Raw genomic sequence first — 19,944 nt, forward strand, 5'->3', positions numbered from 1 at the left:
CATGGGAGCTCCATCCTGCTACCTCAAAGGCTACTGAATTCCACAAAAAGGACTCTTCCCCTGAGCCCTATAGGCCACTGAATTGGCAGGCTGAAAAACCCTCTGTGAAGCTGAACAGTGGGGATGCACAGTCACTGGGGATGGAGAAACAACAGATCAGCACCTGTGGAGGTTACTTCCTGCTCACCCCCAGAATCCAAGGTCAGGCAGAAAACAGGCAAGAAATATTGCTATAACCCTGGAGCAAAATGGGCAGAGAAAAGCTAACAGAAGAGTGCACCAGACACTCCTGCTGGGTATCTTCCCAAAAGATTTAAAAGCACCATACCACACAATATAGGCACACCCATGTTTATAGCAGCACAGTTTATAATAGCCAAATCTTGTAAACAGCCCAAACGCCCATCAACTGGAGACTGTGGAGGCTGGATAAAAAGATGTAGTGTGTGTGTGTGCGTGCGCGTGCGTGTGTGTGTGTGTGTGTGTGTGTGTATTTAAAATAATAGAGTGCTACTAAGCCATAAAGAATGATAAACTTGAGACATTTATAGCTAAATGAATGCACATTAAGGCCATATTCAAGTGAAATAAATAGGACACACATATGTAAATACCAAATAGTTTCCCTGATGTGAGAAACTGAAAGTGTAAATGAGAACCAAAATGTATAACAGATAATGTGAAATAGGAAGAAAAGGTCCAAAGGGGAAGGGGAAAAGGGAGGAAGGGGAAAGGAAAGAAGGGAAAGAAAAAATATGAGAAAAGAGGAAGAAACAGAAACAAAGTTTTCTGTAAATAGGGACGGAGGAGTGGAAGGGAGGCAAGGGGAATGGGGAAAAAACAAGAACCGAGATATATCATGTGCAGGTATAAATTCCCAATGATGAATGCAATCATAATGTATACCTAAAATGTACCAATAAACTTAATGGAAAAAGAAACACAAATGAAAAAGAAGAGTGCACCAGGGAAGGGCTACTTCCTCCCACCTGACCACAGGACCCCTGAAGTTGACAGCCTGAGAAAGGCAAGCTGAGAGAGGTGAACCGGGTAGAAAACACAGCAGAGCTGTTGCAGAAATTCAGCAGGAACTTGAAGTTGGTACCTGTCAGGGCCATGAGCACTGGTAACTGGTTCCCGAGCTCTGTGTCCTTTGTATGGTTTGTGTCACTGTGTGTGTGTGTGTGTGTGTGTGTGATTGTAGCAATGTGTACAAATTTTCTACTGATGCTTGTAAAGCATTCCATGTAGTTGAATCACATATGCACCCACTTCAAAGGTTATTTCTGGGCATTATCTAACCTTGCTTAACCTTGCTCAACCATTGGACACAATTTCCATATTTCCCATTACCTATAATCTCATCCTTTTTTAAACTTTCCTTAATTTCCTCCGTATCTCTTCTCCTATATCTCTGTTCCTTCCCCTTATACTGTTATCTTTCCTAGTTCTCTTTTTCTTTTCTTTCCTCTCCCTTTCAATCTGTTCCTCCCTTCTACATACAAACATTACACTTTAGGTTCTCTTCAAGGGTTGTTTCATAGCATTTCTAAAATTAGTAACTGTTAGGTTATTAATTGGACTCAATCTTTCTGTATCCTCTTTCATTATCCACTTAAAGTCCCTTCTTCCATTTTCTTCCCTCACTTTGCCCCTCTTAGATACACAAGTATCCCCACAATCCTCCTTCACTTGTATCTAAAAACTTAATTTTTCCTTTTGTAGAATGTATGTGAGGTGCATACATTTATGAACAACTATATAGTGTCAATTATTGTTTTTGTTTCCACTGTATTTTACACTGATCTGTCAGGTTCTCCCTCATCAAAGGTCAGTCCTTAAGTCTTCTAACAGGATTTCTAATTTACATATTGTATACAATTGCCATAAAACTGTCCTACTCTTTACTTAAAAATCCCTTCCTTTACTCCTTTTCCTCCATTCCACACATATCCTATTGAAACTCTTCTACTTCCTCCCTTCACTGCAGGTATAAAAATGTCAAAAACTATTTCCTTTCTTTTGTCTGCTTTCCTCTTGTTTTATTCTATTTTTTCTTAATTTCTTTATTTTTTTTCAATTCTTTTTTTCTTTTATCATTTGCTATCTCCAAGACTTTCCTCTACATTTACTATTCCTTTGTATTTTCAAGTTACCAAAAGAGTAGAAAACTTGTTAAATGAGCTTTAAATTACATATTGGTTCTTTGGGTGTTGATATTACCACTAGTTGTTCTCTCCTTTCAAAGCATTGCTACGGATCTCTTCTACAGTCCAGAGCTTTCTGGCTGAACTGATGTACAACAGTCAACAACAAAATCACAAAAATCAAGAAAAAACAGGCAATAAGATGCCTCCAAAATTTCATAACTGCAAAAACTGATCTCGTGGGCAATGAGGTAGAGAAGTGTCAGGCAAAGAACTTTAAATGGTTAAAGTGTTTGAAGAGATCAAAGGAGAAAAGAACTAAGCAAATGTATGAGATGTTCAATAAGCTCAAAGAACATCTAAATAAGCAGATAAAGGATTTAATAAGATGTTCAATGAGTTTAAGGAAGACACAAACAGCTAAATTATCTGGCAAGAGATTAATATCCCAAATATATAAGGAATTCAAAATATTCAACAGCAAATGGTCAAATTATAAAGTGGCAAAATGGTATGAATAGATATATAAATAGTCAATAAGTACATAAAAATGTGCTTCATTAATCATCAAGGAGAAGCAAATTCAAAAACACAATGAGATATCATCTCACCCCAGTTAGAACGACTATCAAAGGCAAAAATAATAAATGCTGAAGAGGATATTGAGGAAGGGGAAATTTTTATACACTGTTGTTAAAACTACTGATAAATTATTACAGCAACTATGGTAAATAGCAGGGAGGTTCCTCAAAAAGTAAAGACAAAACTACTGTATGATACAGCTATACCACTACTAGATATATACCCTGAGGAAATAAAATATGCTTATCAGATAGATTATCTACACTGCCATGTATATTACATCACTGTTCACAAGTGAAAAAACAGACTATCCTCTGAGGTATACACTGGTGAATAAATGCATGGAAAGTGTGTGTGTATAAATATATAATGATATACATTATATATATTATATTACACAAAGTCTGCCAAACATGTATACACACTTCTGGAAAAGAAAAATAGTATGATTTTTTTCAACAGATAGTGTTATCCTCCTATGGAGAACCCTAAAGAATATCATATATCACAGAAAACTCACTACACTGCCGGCCCTTAGAGGAGAAATTGAAAATGCATGTGCAGCAATCTCAATGACCAAGATTACTCCAGCAGCAGTTCACTGAACCAATGAATGTCTGGAAGCTAATGGCCACTGTTTTGAGCACCTCTTATAACTGTACAGCCAAAGATAACTTATATTAATCTCATGATGTCTCAATAAATTTAGCAGCAAAATATTTATACAAGTATTTCTTTTTCTCAAGTGTGTATACATTACTTTGACTGACTCTTTACTGGTGACCCATGCAATTAGGTTCTAGTCTCCTGCTCAGTGTACAATGCAGGCCTGAGAAAAAAACTAGAAGACAGAATTAGGAGAGAAAGCAAGGTGCCAGGACGATGAATGCTGGTGCAACCAACAAAAGCCCTGGCCAGTCCAAGTCACTAATTTTTATTGGCAATCAATTGGGGTAAAGGCAAGCTACGTGCAAGGGCAGGACTACATGAGGATATATGAAGTCGTGCAGTTTTCATGGAAATTAATGTAAGCAAGGCTCGTGAAGAGCAAGATAAAGCACTCTCAAATTAGGAACAGAACAGACAAAATATATGGTTGTAATTAGAACACTGTCCTTCTAGTAATAAGGTTTTAGTTGTGGGAATGGAATTTGGGCGTGAGTTACTCTGATTCGGCATGTAGGCTTTGGCCAGACACGTTTCTCAAAGCAAGCCAATTGTGGGGTTAACTCTTCACAGCCTGCACTACTTATAACCTGCTTTGGGCATAATCGATATTACAATCTCCCACAACTCTGTACATAATATATATATTATATTAAAAATTATATAATTTATATATTTATAAAAATATAAAAAAGAATGACATCTTGTTTGTAGCAAAGAATATTAAACTATATAACTAAAGAATTATAAACTATATAACTAAACTATTATAACTAAAGAATATTATGTTAAATAAGGTGATTACAGAAAATCAAATACTGCATGGTTTCATTCATATATGAAAGCTAAAATTTTTATTTTATGAAAGTATAAAGATAGTGCTTATTAGACTTTAAGAAGGGAACGGAAAGGGAACACATTGAGGCAAGTTAAATAATAAGTACCAAAATAAAAGTTCACAGAAGAAATAATTATAATATTCCATAGCATAACAGGTTAAGTATAGTTCATAATGACTAACTATAGTTCATAAAGAACTAGAAGAGATGGGTTCAAACGTTCCTAACCCAAAGAAATTATAAATGTTTAGAGGCAGAAATGCTAATTGCCCTGGTTTGATCATTACACACAGTGTGCACGCATTAAGTTAATATACTGTATTCCAAAAATATGTACAATTATTTAGCAATTTAAGAAAAGATCATTTAAAAAGTGCACCACTTCAAGTGGTGTAAGGGGCAACTCAGAAGAGGTAAAAGTAGGTAGGTGATACAATGAAACAAACAACCAAGTCAAGGAGTTCAGCCACGTCTCAAAATCAGAGCAGAGCAGAGCATTGTAAAGTAAATTTGAAAAAGAAGAAAACAAAAATAAAAAGAAGATGGTTACACTCAAGTTATTTCATTTTATAAACAAAAAGGGTAACTGAATTAAGAAATGAATAGGCCACTCAAAAGTCTGACTGTAGCTCCTACATATAAACTATCACTTCTCAGCTAAAAAAGGAAAATATTTTAAAAAGAGAAACAAATGACCAACAGCATTCATACAAAACTACCACAAGAAAATAGAACCAAACTTCTTCAACTGATGAAAAATTTTCCTTTAAAAAAATGAAAACAAAATATTCTAAATGTCATTTAAAAAAAACTATTTGGAAATAAAAACATCTCAGATCAGAAACTAAAAGCTTGAAATATAAGAAATAAGATAACGGGCCGGGGATTTAGCTCAGTGGTTCTGCCGCCTGCCTCGCAAGCACAAGATCCCAAGTTCAATCCCTGGTACAAAAAAAAAGAAATAAGATAACGATGTGAGAATTAACCAATAAAAAAGAAAAAAAAAAAAAAGAACCCATTCAGAAATTAAAACTATATCACAAAGTCCTCAAAGAATAGAAGTAGCTGAAGATGTAATAAAGAACATTAAAAATAGGAATTAAAGGCAAGTAATGACCCCAAAAATGAAATTAAAGTTTAAAAGCATGCTAGCTAAGGAAGACAGACCTAAAACATATCTTCAACACATAGAGAATTTGAGCTCCTGCAGCAGAAAAACAAAACAATGAAGCAATTGCTATTTTAAGCTATAATATTAAAAAACTTTCTGGAAATAAAAGAAAACTTTTATCTACATATTGAATAAACACACTGTATACCTGGAAATGTGATCTAGAATAGTCAATTTTGAGATACAGGATAGAAAAATTATTAGCCTTCAATGGAAAAACTTTAGGTATATTTTGGCCCTAAAGACAAAAACAAATCACATTCAAAGTAACAAAACTAGGTTGGCACCAAATTCTTGATGATGACAAAATTTATTGGGCCTATGTAAGACTAAGCATATTCAATTCTCCAATAGTTAAAAAAATGCTATCTCATCAGACATGATCACAAAAGGAGTCCCAAGCCTACTGGACTCTTAATCTAATCTTGTGAGAGATGCGACTTCACAGCAATGAAACAAAGGGCTGATGAGCTTTTCTCCACGTGGTTTTGGCTAGCAATGTTCACCACTCTACTCCCTGTTATGAGACACTGACCTGAATAAAAGTTTTCATGATCTCAGGAGCTTAGGAAATGCTGGTTGATGGATCCCTCTTCTACAAAACTAATAATCTTGGTTGGGAACATGAAGCAAGATGCAAATTACAGTTCATAGGACAAGGACAATGATTAATACAGGCACTTTAGCAAAGTATTAAACTCTTTAATAGCTCTGGAGTCACAAATCCCAACTCTGACAGGCATTAGCTTTGTGACCTCATAAATTATATAACTTCTTAGTTTCAAGCTTCTCTTTTATCAAATGTATTTTTTCATATCTTTCAGACTAATAATTATATGAATGTGTGTATACATGGATGTATATACAGTATATGAATTAACTAAGGGCTCCCAACTGTTTACAAATAGCAAACAATTTTATTTAGTTTGGAGAAGAATGATATTAGTGAGTTAACATCTATATGTCAATATAATATATTATTCACTATCTTTTTCGAGAAATCTTTGTAAATTACTTTTCAGGCAATTGCTTCATTCTCTAGTTTATTTTCTTTCGACTGGATTTCTTCTTTAAATCTATTGACTCATAGTAATAACCTTATAAGAGGATACTTGTTCATAGAATTTGTAGTAAATTCTGGATAAGATAAGTAACTTTGTGGGAGAATACATACAAAAGATTTACCAATTATGAGGAATATTTCATACAGTATAATCTGATAAAGGAAGTTTAGAGTTAACACTTAAGAGAGGTGAGAATTATATTGAGTAGTCATAATTAACAGCTTCATTTGCCCAAGGAGTTTGATGTTAGCTCTGATGGAGGTGAGAATTGAATTCTGAAATTTAAGAATAAACTGACTGTGTGAAAGAAGACCAGGAGGATTTGCTAAAAGTGCTTTCAAAGAAGCCAAAGGCTCATTCACCAGCCTTTCAGCAAAGAAATGTCACTGGAGAATCTAAATACGAATTACCTGTAGAAGTAAATTTCATTTTTTCTTAAAATGCAGAAAAGTCTCACAAAGAAACAAGATTTTTAAATTATAGATATAATCTTTTCAAAGATTCTATAGAATTATAAAAGATTATGGCAGAAGTATAGTAATGATACAAAATTACACTGACAGAAAGATCCAGGAAAACTAAGTCATGTGGGGAAAAATAGAAAAGATGGTTGCTAATGACAAGATGCCTTCCTCAACGTATCCACAACTCTCTTTAAGGCTTACTTTTAATACAGGTATATATTATGAAGAGTTTTTCTTGAAACTTTCTTTGCTCTTTTATCTTGTTTGTCACCTTGAGATCTCTTTGATTTACTTTGCCTACTATTATATGGGTCCCACTGAATATTTTCTTGACCCAGTGACAACTACTTAATAGATCCTCCTTTAGAATTTATAAAATGCTATAACATAAATTTATCATTTCATCTAATAAACTGCAAGGCATACTTCTCTAGCCCCAACATCATCTGAGTAACTTCAACATACAAATTTATAATCTAGACATTACCAGTCTTATAATTCCCCAAACTTCTTTATACAGTCAAAAGTCATCTTCATCCTTGAACAATCTACTCATTTAAAAATCCCTTTATAACACATTGCTAATTTGAACTCCATTCTAATTCTACACAAAACCTGTTTCCTAACCTTGTGAAAATCTAGCTTAACTATATCATATGTAGTTTATCAGCTTTCCCCAGCCTCAAAAGGATCTTCAATGTTACATGACATCCCATTAGGTAAGCCTTCCATTCCCTTAGCTCCTCAATTTCTTCTAAAATGTAGGTTTTAATAAACAAACAAAAATCAAATAAATAAAGGTTTTCACGAGCCAGGTAAAATTTAAAAATTAATTTTAATTAATTTTAATTAAATAATGTAAAAATTATATTTAACGATTCACTTAACAACATAATGAGCTAAGTAAAATACTACCCAAAGCAAATAAGTAATTTTCCTAAAATATATATGGTATTAGAAAATTTCAGAAAATAGATATATAGTACATTTTTTCCCCTTAGTGTAAGCTATATTGCTATACCAGTATGTCTTTTAAGGTGGTAATTTTTGTCTGAGTATAGCATTACAGCATGCCTGAGGTTTATATACTCTCTATATGTGTGGTAGTTCAATGCTTACAACAATGTTCAGAGCCTACTGGGAATTGGTCTTCATATCTGATAGAATTCAGAATTACTGAAGACTTTATTTCAATTTTTTTTTCTATTTTCTCACCAATAACTAGTCATACCCCATCTTATTACATTATAATAAAATCCTGCCTGAAAAACTTTAGAACACTTAAGTTCCCTTTCTGCAAGTTAGTGTAAAATTGATTCTTCATTAATGCAACTTACTAACAACCTTAGTTTCCACGACAGCTCAAAATTATTTAAAAGCCTAAATTGACTCTACAATGAATATACAATGTGTGAAGTCTACTCACAACATAAAAAGCATTCCTCAAAACAAAGTGTTCAGTTAAGAAGAAATAGACATTCTGCACTGTCCTTAAACATGAAGGAAAAGAAATATATAACAAAAATTCTTCTGAAAGAAATGTCCAGGCACAGATGATTTCACTGGAGAATTCTACCAAACAATCAAAGAAGAATTAATATTAATTTCACATAATCTCTTTAAAAATATAAAGATAGGAGAATATTCTCTAGTTCATTTTATCAGGTCTGTATTATCCTGAAACCAAAACTAGAAAACAAAAATAAAAAATGAAAACTACAGATCTATATTTGTGAACTTAGATACAAAATTCTTCAAACAAATACTAACAAGTAAATTCAGGAAAACAAATATCCAATTAGAAATGAGCAAAAGACATAAACATATTTCATCAAAGAGGTGATAAATAAGCATATGAAAACTTATTTAACAAGATTAATAAGCATATGAAAAGAGCTTCAGCACCATTAGCCATTAAGAGAATGTTCTTAAGAGTTTTATTTGTATAGGTTGGGTATCTTTTCTCCAAAATGCCTGCTTTGGAGTTAGAAATGTTTTGGATTTCAAACTTCTTCCAGATTTTGGAATATTTGGGGGGGGGGGGTAGAGATAGATCTTGGAGCTAGGACTCAAATCTAAATATGAAATTCATTTATTTCATATACCTCTTACGCATACATCTTGACAGTAATTGCAAACAATATTTTTGGTGCACCTGCATTTTGGCTATGACCTGGCACATGAGGTCAAATGTGGGATTTTCTACTGTAGCATCATGTCAGTGCTCAGCGTTTAAGGTTTTAGAACATGGATTTCAGATTTTCAGATTAGAGATGATCAACCTATAATATTACAAGTTGTTATATCAACCTATAACAGAAATACCACAAATATTCTTTAACAGGTGGATGGTTAAATAAACTGCAGAACATCCATACCACAGAATACTGGTCATAAAAAGTATGAATTGTTGATAAATGCAAAAACTTTTATGGATTTTGAGAGAATCACGGAAAGTAATAAACAAAACCCAAAATGTCACACATTGTACGAATCCATTTTTATGACATTCTTGCAAAAACAGAATTATAGAAATGGAAAACAGGTTGGTAATGGAATTAGAAGTATGCCCCTGATACAATTGTCTTGTATCTTTACTTCATAATGGGACATCTGCTCCTGATACTGACCATGGACTAGAAGAAACTAGGGAAAAGATACATAGGATTTCTCTGTATATTTTCTTGCAATTATCTCAAGCTAAAAAGTTTAACTGAGAAAGGATTTGTTACATGTATATTTTTACTTGACAAAAATTTTCATTAGTTTCTTCATCCTGACAAATATTTGATTCATTTCAGATTGTGTACTTCTATAGCTTTGGAAGATGTTTCTAGTCACTGAGAGCATCAAAAAGTAAATAGTAAAAGCAAGACTTCTCTATTAAACTGTTAAAATAGAGTATATTTAAGGCAGTCACTTCATTGACCATAGATAGGTGATCTACAAGGCAACAGAGAGGACATATAGATGACACTTTCAATGAAGATGTATGGAATAGGTCAGTATTTTACATGTCCACAATACAGATTAACCTACTGGTTATTTTTTAAAATGTACTGATTTGGGGCCTACTCTTAAATACACACAGTAATATTTTACAACAATAAACAACTATTTAATTCTTTGACATATTTATCTTAGAATAGATATAAATGTACAAGCCTAGCAGTTTTTCTAAAAAAATTTTAAACACCTACATTACCTGCAAACAGAACACTGCCGCTGAGGCTGAAGAGCAGTGAACATAACGATCATGGAATAGTTTCGAGGCGGTGCCTTTATAAATTTTCGGAACTTATCACCATTCATTCGGAAGATTGAGCGCCTGGAACTCCATTCCATCAACTGTTCTACTTTTTCAGCCAAAAGATTCTGCAATTAAAAACAGGAATTTATAATTTACACAAGGTTAAATGTTTTTTAGTTTGGATTTCATACGAACAGAATTACACTGAGGATGTAATTTATCCCAAATTACTTTCTACTAAAAGTTCTTATTTTGGTGAACATATTCATTATTAATTAACCAAAAGTGTATGAAATATTTAATTTTATTTTTCCTAATAATTTGAAAGTCTATTAAAATGCTAAAAGTAAAATAATCATATTTCTACTTTCAGAAGACGGAAAAGACATTTTCCTAATCTTCCCACTAAATATGGTTAAAACTTCTGTTATATAAATAAACAAAAAACATAAGAAGTCTCTGAAAGGTGCAGAGAAGGCAGACTGGGTAGGGGGGGACCTCAGGAGCTGAAGAATGACATAGTGCTCTGTTCCTTAGGATTCTTTTGGCCTCATATCTCCCAGACTGGTGGCTGAAGTGGGCAATGCAAGAAAGCCAATGGGTGCCCTCAAAAAAGTATAAGTCTCTGCTCTCCCTACCCAAAAGACAAAGAAAAAACGGTAACAGTAAAATAAGACAGAAACTGCTCTACTTCATCCACATACCACAGAAAAACAACAAGCTGTGATCTCATTAGCACCCTCACTAGCCAAAGTTGAATGGGGAGCCTCCACTAGACTGCAAATTTCTCTGTTAAGTATTTGTATGCAAGGACAGAGAAATCTCACAAATATAAAACTTAACTTGCACAAAAGACTGTTGTATGATATTTTTGTTGAAGTCAAAACAAAAAAGTTTGCCGTGATAAAAGTCAGGATAGTGACTTGAAGAACAAGAAGGGGGACAGTGGGGAGGATAGTGACTTAAAGACAACACAAGTGGAGTGAATGGTCTTATAAAGAATTGACACGGGGAGGAGGTAGCACTGTAGCTTCCATATAGAAGGCGCTTATCTTCAGAACATTCATTCTATCTAAGAAGTTCTGAGAAGAAAGAACTCTATAGAGTCTGCCCTTGCAAAACACCAAACAAGTATCAGTGGTCAGGACACAGGCTTCAGTTTTATTATTCATGCAAATTCTAATCTACAATTTCAGAAGAGAAGTAATCTCTCTCACCTTCTCTCTCAAGTGGAAAATTGACAGTGATTTCCCCTTGAATCATTCGGAAACTGTCATGTATACAACAAGAATAGAGAATGAAAACAAACATCTTACCCTGCTCTTAGGGAAAAAGACCTGGTGAAGTGTTGTGCACCCACCTATGCAGGGAAAAATACAAATCAAAAATAATAGAAGGGAGGAAAGAAGGAACAGTAACCCAAGCAAAGAGCAGAATATTTGAATTAATAATCTGGCAAAGAGGGATATTAGATAAACATACAATGGCATGCTAAGCATGGCTAATTACTGGAATCATTGTTAGTTTTTAAAAAAACACTACTATAACAAAAATCCAAGGAATAAAATTAATTCTAATTACAAAATAATTACTTAGATTTAGTTATATATATATAAAACTGTTACAACTTTAATTCTGTCTGTAATTATACTATGAATGTATTTACATATGTAAAATAATTTTATTAAAAAGTAAAATAAAATATATCATGGAACACATTAGTTTATATCATCAGTATACCCAAACATTTGAAAACTTCATAGAAGGCCTCTTATTAATTGTTTTTATTTTAATTCTGAGAAGCAAAATGAAGGGATTTTCTATGTTAAATATAATTTACTAGTGTCTGCTTTCCAGAAAACTTTTATAGTTAAGAGGATTTACATGGAAGTTTTCAATTCTTTGCATAAAACTCAGCAAGCCAATATAATATCTAGAAATTATTTTGATCCTTGAAAAAATTTAAAATGCATATTATGTATGATTAAAATATTTCTATTTTAAATATGTAGGAAATGTGACTCTCTCTGCAAACCCAGAATCTCCAGGTAAGAAATCAAGCAGGTAGTCAACTAATGAGGGCAGAAGGATAGCAGTGTTAGATACAGTTACTTATCTATGCACTCCTAAGAGTATTTTAGGAATAGTATTTTAGTGTAATTTTCTCATTAAACACACATATACACACTATGAATTTTTACAATAATACTCTTTTTATTTTTTTTTGGAAAATCATGTGATTACACCAAGATGTATCTAAGAAAACATAAAATAAGTACAGGGCTGAAGATTTACTCACAAGCTACCAAAGAAGCCAACCATAATTTCAAGGAGGCTAGAAGAAATGAGAATCCCAAATCTCTCAGAGGTATTTCTTACCACAATTAGCCTGAGCTATATTTTGTCTCTCACATCCCAGAGGTGTGGTGTAGAATAGCAATGAGATTTCCTCACAGCTAAGGAACCCAATGATCTCAAGAAACTCCAATCTTTAAAGGCACAAATAGCAAACATATCCAAACTCTCTCTTGGAGGTAAAAAATTATCTTTATTTTCCCAGACAGGAAACACATCTGCCCTCTGACAGGAAGGAGATATTATCTCTATCTTGTAAGGTTTTGTATAACAACATCCTTGAAAAAAATGTTAATTCTTGTGCTCAGAAGATGTTCAGATGCATGAGAGAATCATGGAGCATTGTCTCCCAAAGTATCAATCAGTACATAATTTAAAACACATAATTTAAAGACCTATTTTAAAAAAGAGCGAAATCAAACACTAAGCATAGATTGTTCATTGATTATTTTTATATTTTTTGAAGGCTTTAAGAATTCAAAGGTAAGATGCAATAACTAACTGCTACAAAAAATTACACCTAGTTTAACCGACACACCCTGTTAAATTAAGGAAGGTAATAAAGAAGGATTGATATTTCCCAAGCACTTTTGACCTTCAAAGTAATATTAAACTATTTTACTGGCTTGATCACCAGCGAAAATTTCTCATTGAGGGGAATATTTCTTTAAAAATCAAACACAACAACAATGCAGTTATTAGTTTAGCTTAACTGAATTACTTTTTATAGTACACTTTTAGTTATTACACAGATACAATATTCCTTCAGAACAGTAAAAATGTCCCATCTTTAACTATTGAGACCCTTGAAATTCACAAGCACTGTGCTACAAAGCTTGTGGTAGACAATTAGGTTTACTATCAATAATTCAAGGGCCGGGGATTTAGCTCAGTGGTTCCAGCGCCTGCCTCAAAGCACAAGGATCCGAGTTTGATCACTGGTACCAAAAAAAATAATAATAATTCAAGTAAAAATGTAACTTCTACAAAATTATACCTTAAAAAAGTAGAATTCCAATTATATACAGTTTTCTCATTACAGATAATATAGAAAATATTTTTTAAAGAAAATGCCCCATCCAGTCTGTATCATCTAACAGACTCACTACGAGTATTTTTGACTACTGTGATAATGCTGTCTAAATACACTGTATCAACATAAAATTTGAATGCTATCCACAATATATTAATGGTTTACAATGTAGGACTCATTATCTTCTTATCACATTGGGTTTTTGTTTGCATCCTTCTCTCTCTCATATGCATAAACTTCTCCCTTAATATGTGAAAATGGTATCTCATTTTTTTAATGTGTACTGTTATTTTCTGACAAAAGTAAACATTTTCACCAGGTTTCCAGGCAACATCTCTCTTCCTTGCCTTCTCTAATGATCTCATGTCCTTTGTCTTGATCTACTTAACAAACATAATTTAAATTTGTCCCATACATGAGATAAAAATATATGCAATCAAACTTTTTCCAGACTACCCAATACTAAATCTGAACCAGAATTAGATTTTTCCCACTTCTAAATTATCTTCATTTTGCTTATAGGAGGAGCAGAGGATAACAACAAATGAGAAAAATAATGTTTCACAGTACATATTTAATTATATTTTACAAATTTTTTGTTTAAAAAGTCCCAACTTACTATACGAAAAATATGTTTTTTAAAACCTAAAAAATAAAACTATGTTCTGATACCACAATGAATATAAAATAATACTGGCATTAACTGAAATGTCCTTCATAGTTTCTTCTAATATCCAATTTGATTATTCAAATAAGTTTATCTCTTAATTTGATTATTCAAACCAGACTAGACCAACAGAAAAATTTACCAAAAAATCCCCCTATAAATTTTAAGTATCAAACAGCTTTTATTATTTTGTTCCAAAACATAGCATTAAATGTGATGGAAATTGTACTGTCTCAAAACTGGTAATAAAACCATAAATACACATTTGTTCAAATCCACAGAAATATGTTACTGTACACAATTTTTAAAATAAAGATGAACCAGGATTGGAGAAATCCACAAAAATATGTTATTGTATACAATTTTTAAAATAAAGACGAACCAGGATTGGACTGGGTGTTCCCCAAGTACGTACATGTTTCAACAGGTGAGTCTAACTATATTATAAATCAATACCATAAGCATTATTTTGGAAAATAATTTGATTTGATATTCTTTAAGTTAAAGAGAAAAACTACAACACTGTCATACTCAAGTTACTTGGTTTCTTATAAAGTATGGATTTTCACATCTGTTATCATAAGAATATATTACAGTTAAACAAATTAGTAAATATATTATAAGGAGTGTCAGATTTAGTGCCAATAATAAAAGACTTACAAGAACAGAAAAAGGGGTGGTTAGGATAAACCCTGTGGTTCTGAATAAGTGAGGACAAAACATATCAATTTATGGCTTTTAAACAACATAGTTTACAAACAGTAACAGAAATAAATATGGACCTACAAGACTGAATGAACTAGTACATATTTATTTCCCAGCTGTGCACTGAGAGGGCTGAAGAACAAAGGCATATACCAACAGCAATAAACACACCCAACTCTAAGATCTTGGTTTCTTAATACCATTCTCCATTACAATGAATCAGGCTCCCTGGAGAAGTAGTTCAATGAAAGACTAAACCAGAGAAAAATAACATAAGACTAAAACTTATGGTAGTTTCTTAACAATACTAGAAAGCAAATGCGTGCTTTAAAAAGGCAAATGAAAGAGCACAAGAACCAGTGTGGTAAAAAAAAAAAAAAAAAAAAAAACCTGTCAATAACCAAAGCTGGAAAAATTTGAACAGAAAACAAAATGACAATAATATTGAATTCTATACCACAAAATACAAGTACAAACTTCAATTAATCAATAACTGTATGAATAAACAAATTGAGGGAAAGGGTTATTTGTCCCTTGTAGAGGTCCAAATAAATGTAGAAGCAACAAGAAAATCAGGAAATCGCTATTAGAATACCATAGTAAAATCCAACGCAGAGTTCTACATTTACATGAAATTTTAAGGAGAACTATAACATTTGCCTACTCTCACAGAATCTTCTCAAAGATGTTTATTCGTTATCAAGACAAAACCATACTGTGACAGTGGTAAAACACAGTAAACACCACCTTAACCAATCAATGTTAACAATACCAGTAATAAGACCTATGGACATCATCTACTCCGACATGATTCACTAAGGAAGGCAGATCATTTTGTGGCATTCTTCCCAAAACTTCTTAACTTCAATGTAATTATGAGAAAAATTAGCAAAACTCAAATGCAGTAACATTCTACAAAATAAATTAATAGTAATCTACAAAGGTATCAAATTCACCAAAGAGGAACTATCAGACTAGAGAAGACTAAGGAGACATGATACAATACAATGTAAAACTGTGAATTAGATCCTGGAAAATTAAAATGATATTAATAGAAAATTACCAGAATTGGAATATGGTCTATAAGTTAGTTAATGCTGAACCAAACTATATTTCTTACATTTAATAACTGTATGTACTACAGTATTGTTAACCTTGGGAGAAGTAAGGTGAAAGGCAAATGAGAACTGTATATTTTTGTAACTTCTCTGTAAGTATAAAAGTATTTCAAAATGAAAAAGAAAAGCATATAATACAAAAATATTAACTTCTGAAATGATTTAATATCCAAAAATTTAACCAATGATCAATCTATGTTGTGATGAAAATTGCTGTGTTACAGATTCAGATAGGGGGCCGGGGTTTAATATTTTTAAAATATAAAATTATTTTTAATTTTCCCAAACTATTATGATTATAAAAATGAGGAAAAATAGCAGTCAGGCAAAACTTCTACATCAACAGATTTTAATAGACTTACTGGGAAATCCTCTGGGTAGTACTTAAAGCATGCCCTGAAGAAACTGAAGATCAGTTCCAAAAGCACAAATATTTATACATGAGAAGTGATAAGAATTTCGTGACTCAAAAAATATAGTACTTACTGTGTGCAAAGCATAGAATTAGGACCTGAGACTACAAGTATAAATATGATAATAGTCCCTGCCTTCATTGATTTTATAATGTTTCTCAAATTTTAGTAGTGATTAAATTGTTGAATTTCAAAAGATATACCTCTTAAAAGCACCTTGATCATGAAGCTCTAACTTTCCCAAAAGTTGGGGTAACATAAACATAAAGAAGAAAAAAGATACAGACATCACAAAGCCTGAATAAAACCAAGAAAACAAAATCCCGACTGACAATAAAAGCTGGACCAGCACACATGACCAAGATCAGCATCTGACCTTCACCTCTGTCTTATCAGTATTGTCTCTTCCTGCTCCAGCATCCTCCATCTCTACCACCTTATGTATCTTATAACGGATTGGAAGTAGTGAAGAATCATAATTTTTCTTAATAAATTCCTTGGATAATAATGTCAGCATTGAGAAGTTACTGCTTTAATGAATGTCAAAAACATGGCACTTATTTAAATGGCCACATCTACCACAAGCTGGTCAGAGAAAATACTTACCTCACCTCTCCCCCACTACCACTCCCTGTGTGAATTTGTCTTTGTCCTAAAGCACCAGACTCAGATATCCCACAACCAAGTCCCTTTAATGAAGTCCTTACAGACTGTCAGCCCCTGCTCTACAGAAATCTCTTTCAGACCATCTACATGAGTGGCTGAAAGAGCAAGAATCATCTTTTATCATCTTTTGTAACCCTAAATTTCTAAAAGTCCATAGGACATAATAGATACTAAAATAGTAGGAATTGTACTCTCAAATTAAAATTTAAGAACGAGGGCCTAGGGATGGAGCTCAGTGGTACTGCACATGCTTACCATGAAGCAAGAAACTGTGTTTTCCCCAGCACCACCCAAAAAGGAAAAAAAACTCAAAACAAAAAAAATTCTTAGAACTCCATAAGAATTGAGGAAAATGTTCATAAATCCTACCTACAACAGCAATATAAAGAGAGAAACAAACATTTCCATTTGAGCTTGGTAATGGAATATATTTGAATTCATTTTAAAATCAGTAAAATGGATTGATACACTTAATACACCCAATATGCAAATTTCTAGGGGTAAATGTTATCTAAAAATTTATCATTATAATGTCCAAAGTAGAAATTGGTTTACTGAAAAAGTAAGAAAGAATGAGACTTCTACTTTTTCTTTTGCAGAATTCATTTCTTAACCTATTTCTACACCATAGTACATTATGTACTTTTATTCTACCTTCCACCCATAAGAAGCAGAATAATCAGTTTCTATGGCTCTTTCTTCAAGCACTTTTTCCTTGTGTTATAGTCAGCAGTCCATTAGTCTGATGTACAGTATCTTTGACTTGAAATTTCTGAATTATCTCAGTGGTACAGGGAAAACACACATACATGGAAACAATAGAAAGTGTACAAATACCATGTTAATGATATAAATGACCTTTATAAACAAAGGAGAAATAAAACCTGTCTAAGCCAAATTAAAAGATTTCCCTTGCCATCTTATTAATATCAACATTAACACTGATGAGAAGTCAGACAATGATAGTTAATCACATTTATAACAAAAATTGTAATAATTACCTTTTATTTTTTAAATGTAGCACCATCATCTGTACCATAATATGAAGCTCAAAATCAACACAAAGTAAAAATATTTACTGAGTAGTTCCAACAAGGCAGGTACCATTATTAGGCATACTCATTTTACAGTACAACCTTATTCTACCAAGAAAGAAAATTTAAGCTCAAGAAACGCACATTACTTATGCTTAATGGTCAAATAAAAGGAGACTCAAAGCCAGCTTTTCTATTGTTAACCCCTATGGTAGTTTTTCCATGTAATTGAAGTGTGTGTTCTCTATTATACACATAAAATTGATTTTTTTTAAAGCTTGGGAATACTTAAACAAAAGTAGGCTTCTCTGTACAGTGAGATAGTTTATTACAGGAGCTCTGTTTCCCTAACTTGGCCTAAGAAGTAATTATTTGTTGCATCATGTATGGAAAAAACTAGGCCAGATAAAAAAGTTAATATGTAACTTCTAGTTACTACAAGGTTTGAAGTTAATATTGAAGAAGGAATTTAAAAAGTGACAAAATAGGAACAACACACTTAAAGCTAATAGCAAAATATTAAATATTAATAAAAATTAATTTATAATACAACGTTAAGGAGCATCAAGAATTTGAGTATATATGAGACAATTTCAGAAAACATCAAATACATTAGCTGTGCTTTTATATTTTCAATGCACCTGAGGACTAAAGTAAAAATAGTAAATCTAACTCAACTAATGTTTCATGTGTAAGCTGTTATAAACCACCCATCATTGGCAAAAAACAATCTGGCAATTACAAATTATTATTTCATGTCCAAACTAATATACAAATTTGCAGAATCATGGTTACAAATTTCAATGTCATGAGAACCTAAACATTTACCAACTGTTGAATGTGTAGATAACATGTGCAATATCAACACAATGGAATACTGCTGGAAAATAAAAAGAAACAAAATTCTGTAAGTGTTTCACAGATAAACCTCAAACATATGCTCACTAAAAGAAGCCAGACAAAAGAAACCACACGTTGTATGATTCCATTCATATTAAATGTCTAACAGGGAAATTTACAGAGATAAAAAGTAAATATGTTGTTGAGTACGCCTGGGGTTGAGAACAGGGATTAACTATAAACGGGCACGAGCCAATTCTTACTGGAGCCAAGTTCTAAAACTGATTTATGGTAATAATTGTACCACTCATTAAAGTTACTAAAAAATTACTGAATTGTACACTTGAATAGGTAAATTTTATGATATATAAATAAAGTTGTTTTTTAAAAGTTTAAATATTATGGAGCAGAGAGGCTATTCGGCATAAGCATGCCTAGTCCAATGCATGTCCATATCTGTTATGGTTTACACCTAAAATGTGCCCCAAAAGTATCACACTCACAGTTGAGGCCTGGTGAGAAGGGCAGGTCACTGGGGGTATGACTTGGAGGAGGGTGTTCTCACCCCAGCACCTCCCTTCCTTCTTTGCTTCCAGCCCACCATGGCATGAGCAGCTTTCCTCTACCAGGCTCTTCTGGCACGCAGTTTCCACCTGTGAGTTGGCTGACCATGGGCTGAACCCACTGAAACTGTGAGCTAAAATAAACGTACCCTCCTTTAGGTTGTAGGTGTTGGGTATTTCGTCCCAGTGATGGGAAATTTAATCCAACATCTCAGCCTGGATGAGTTAGTTGTTCTCTGTAGCTGTCCTCACATAGTGCTTCTATTAGGTGATAAAAAGTACAAACTTTAATAAGAATAATGTGTGGTGAACACATACAAAGTGGTTAGTTCCTCCAGAAAAGGTAATTTGTTATTATATCATGAAG

General features: G+C 32.9%; 1 protein-coding gene across 8 annotated transcripts in view; it reads right to left on the minus strand.

Moving 5' to 3' along the window:
* Tusc3 (tumor suppressor candidate 3) overlaps positions 1 to 19,944 on the minus strand; it is a 297,038-nt gene that overhangs the window by 221,757 nt on the left and 55,337 nt on the right. For all 8 annotated transcript variants that reach the window (XR_015453460.1, XR_015453461.1, XR_015453459.1 and 5 more), the window contains exon 2: positions 10,139 to 10,308. Coding sequence is in view for 5 of the 8 variants with exons in the window: in XM_087217201.1 (XP_087073327.1) it covers positions 10,139 to 10,308 (170 nt within the window). In the remaining 3 variants the exon portion in view is untranslated. The remainder of the gene's footprint in view (positions 1 to 10,138; positions 10,309 to 19,944) is intronic.

Source organism: Heterocephalus glaber, unplaced genomic scaffold (genome assembly GCF_053883595.1).
Source record: "Heterocephalus glaber isolate CG9 unplaced genomic scaffold, H.glaber_assembly_v1.0 deba00001461, whole genome shotgun sequence".
Classification (NCBI taxonomy): domain Eukaryota; kingdom Metazoa; phylum Chordata; class Mammalia; order Rodentia; family Bathyergidae; genus Heterocephalus; species Heterocephalus glaber.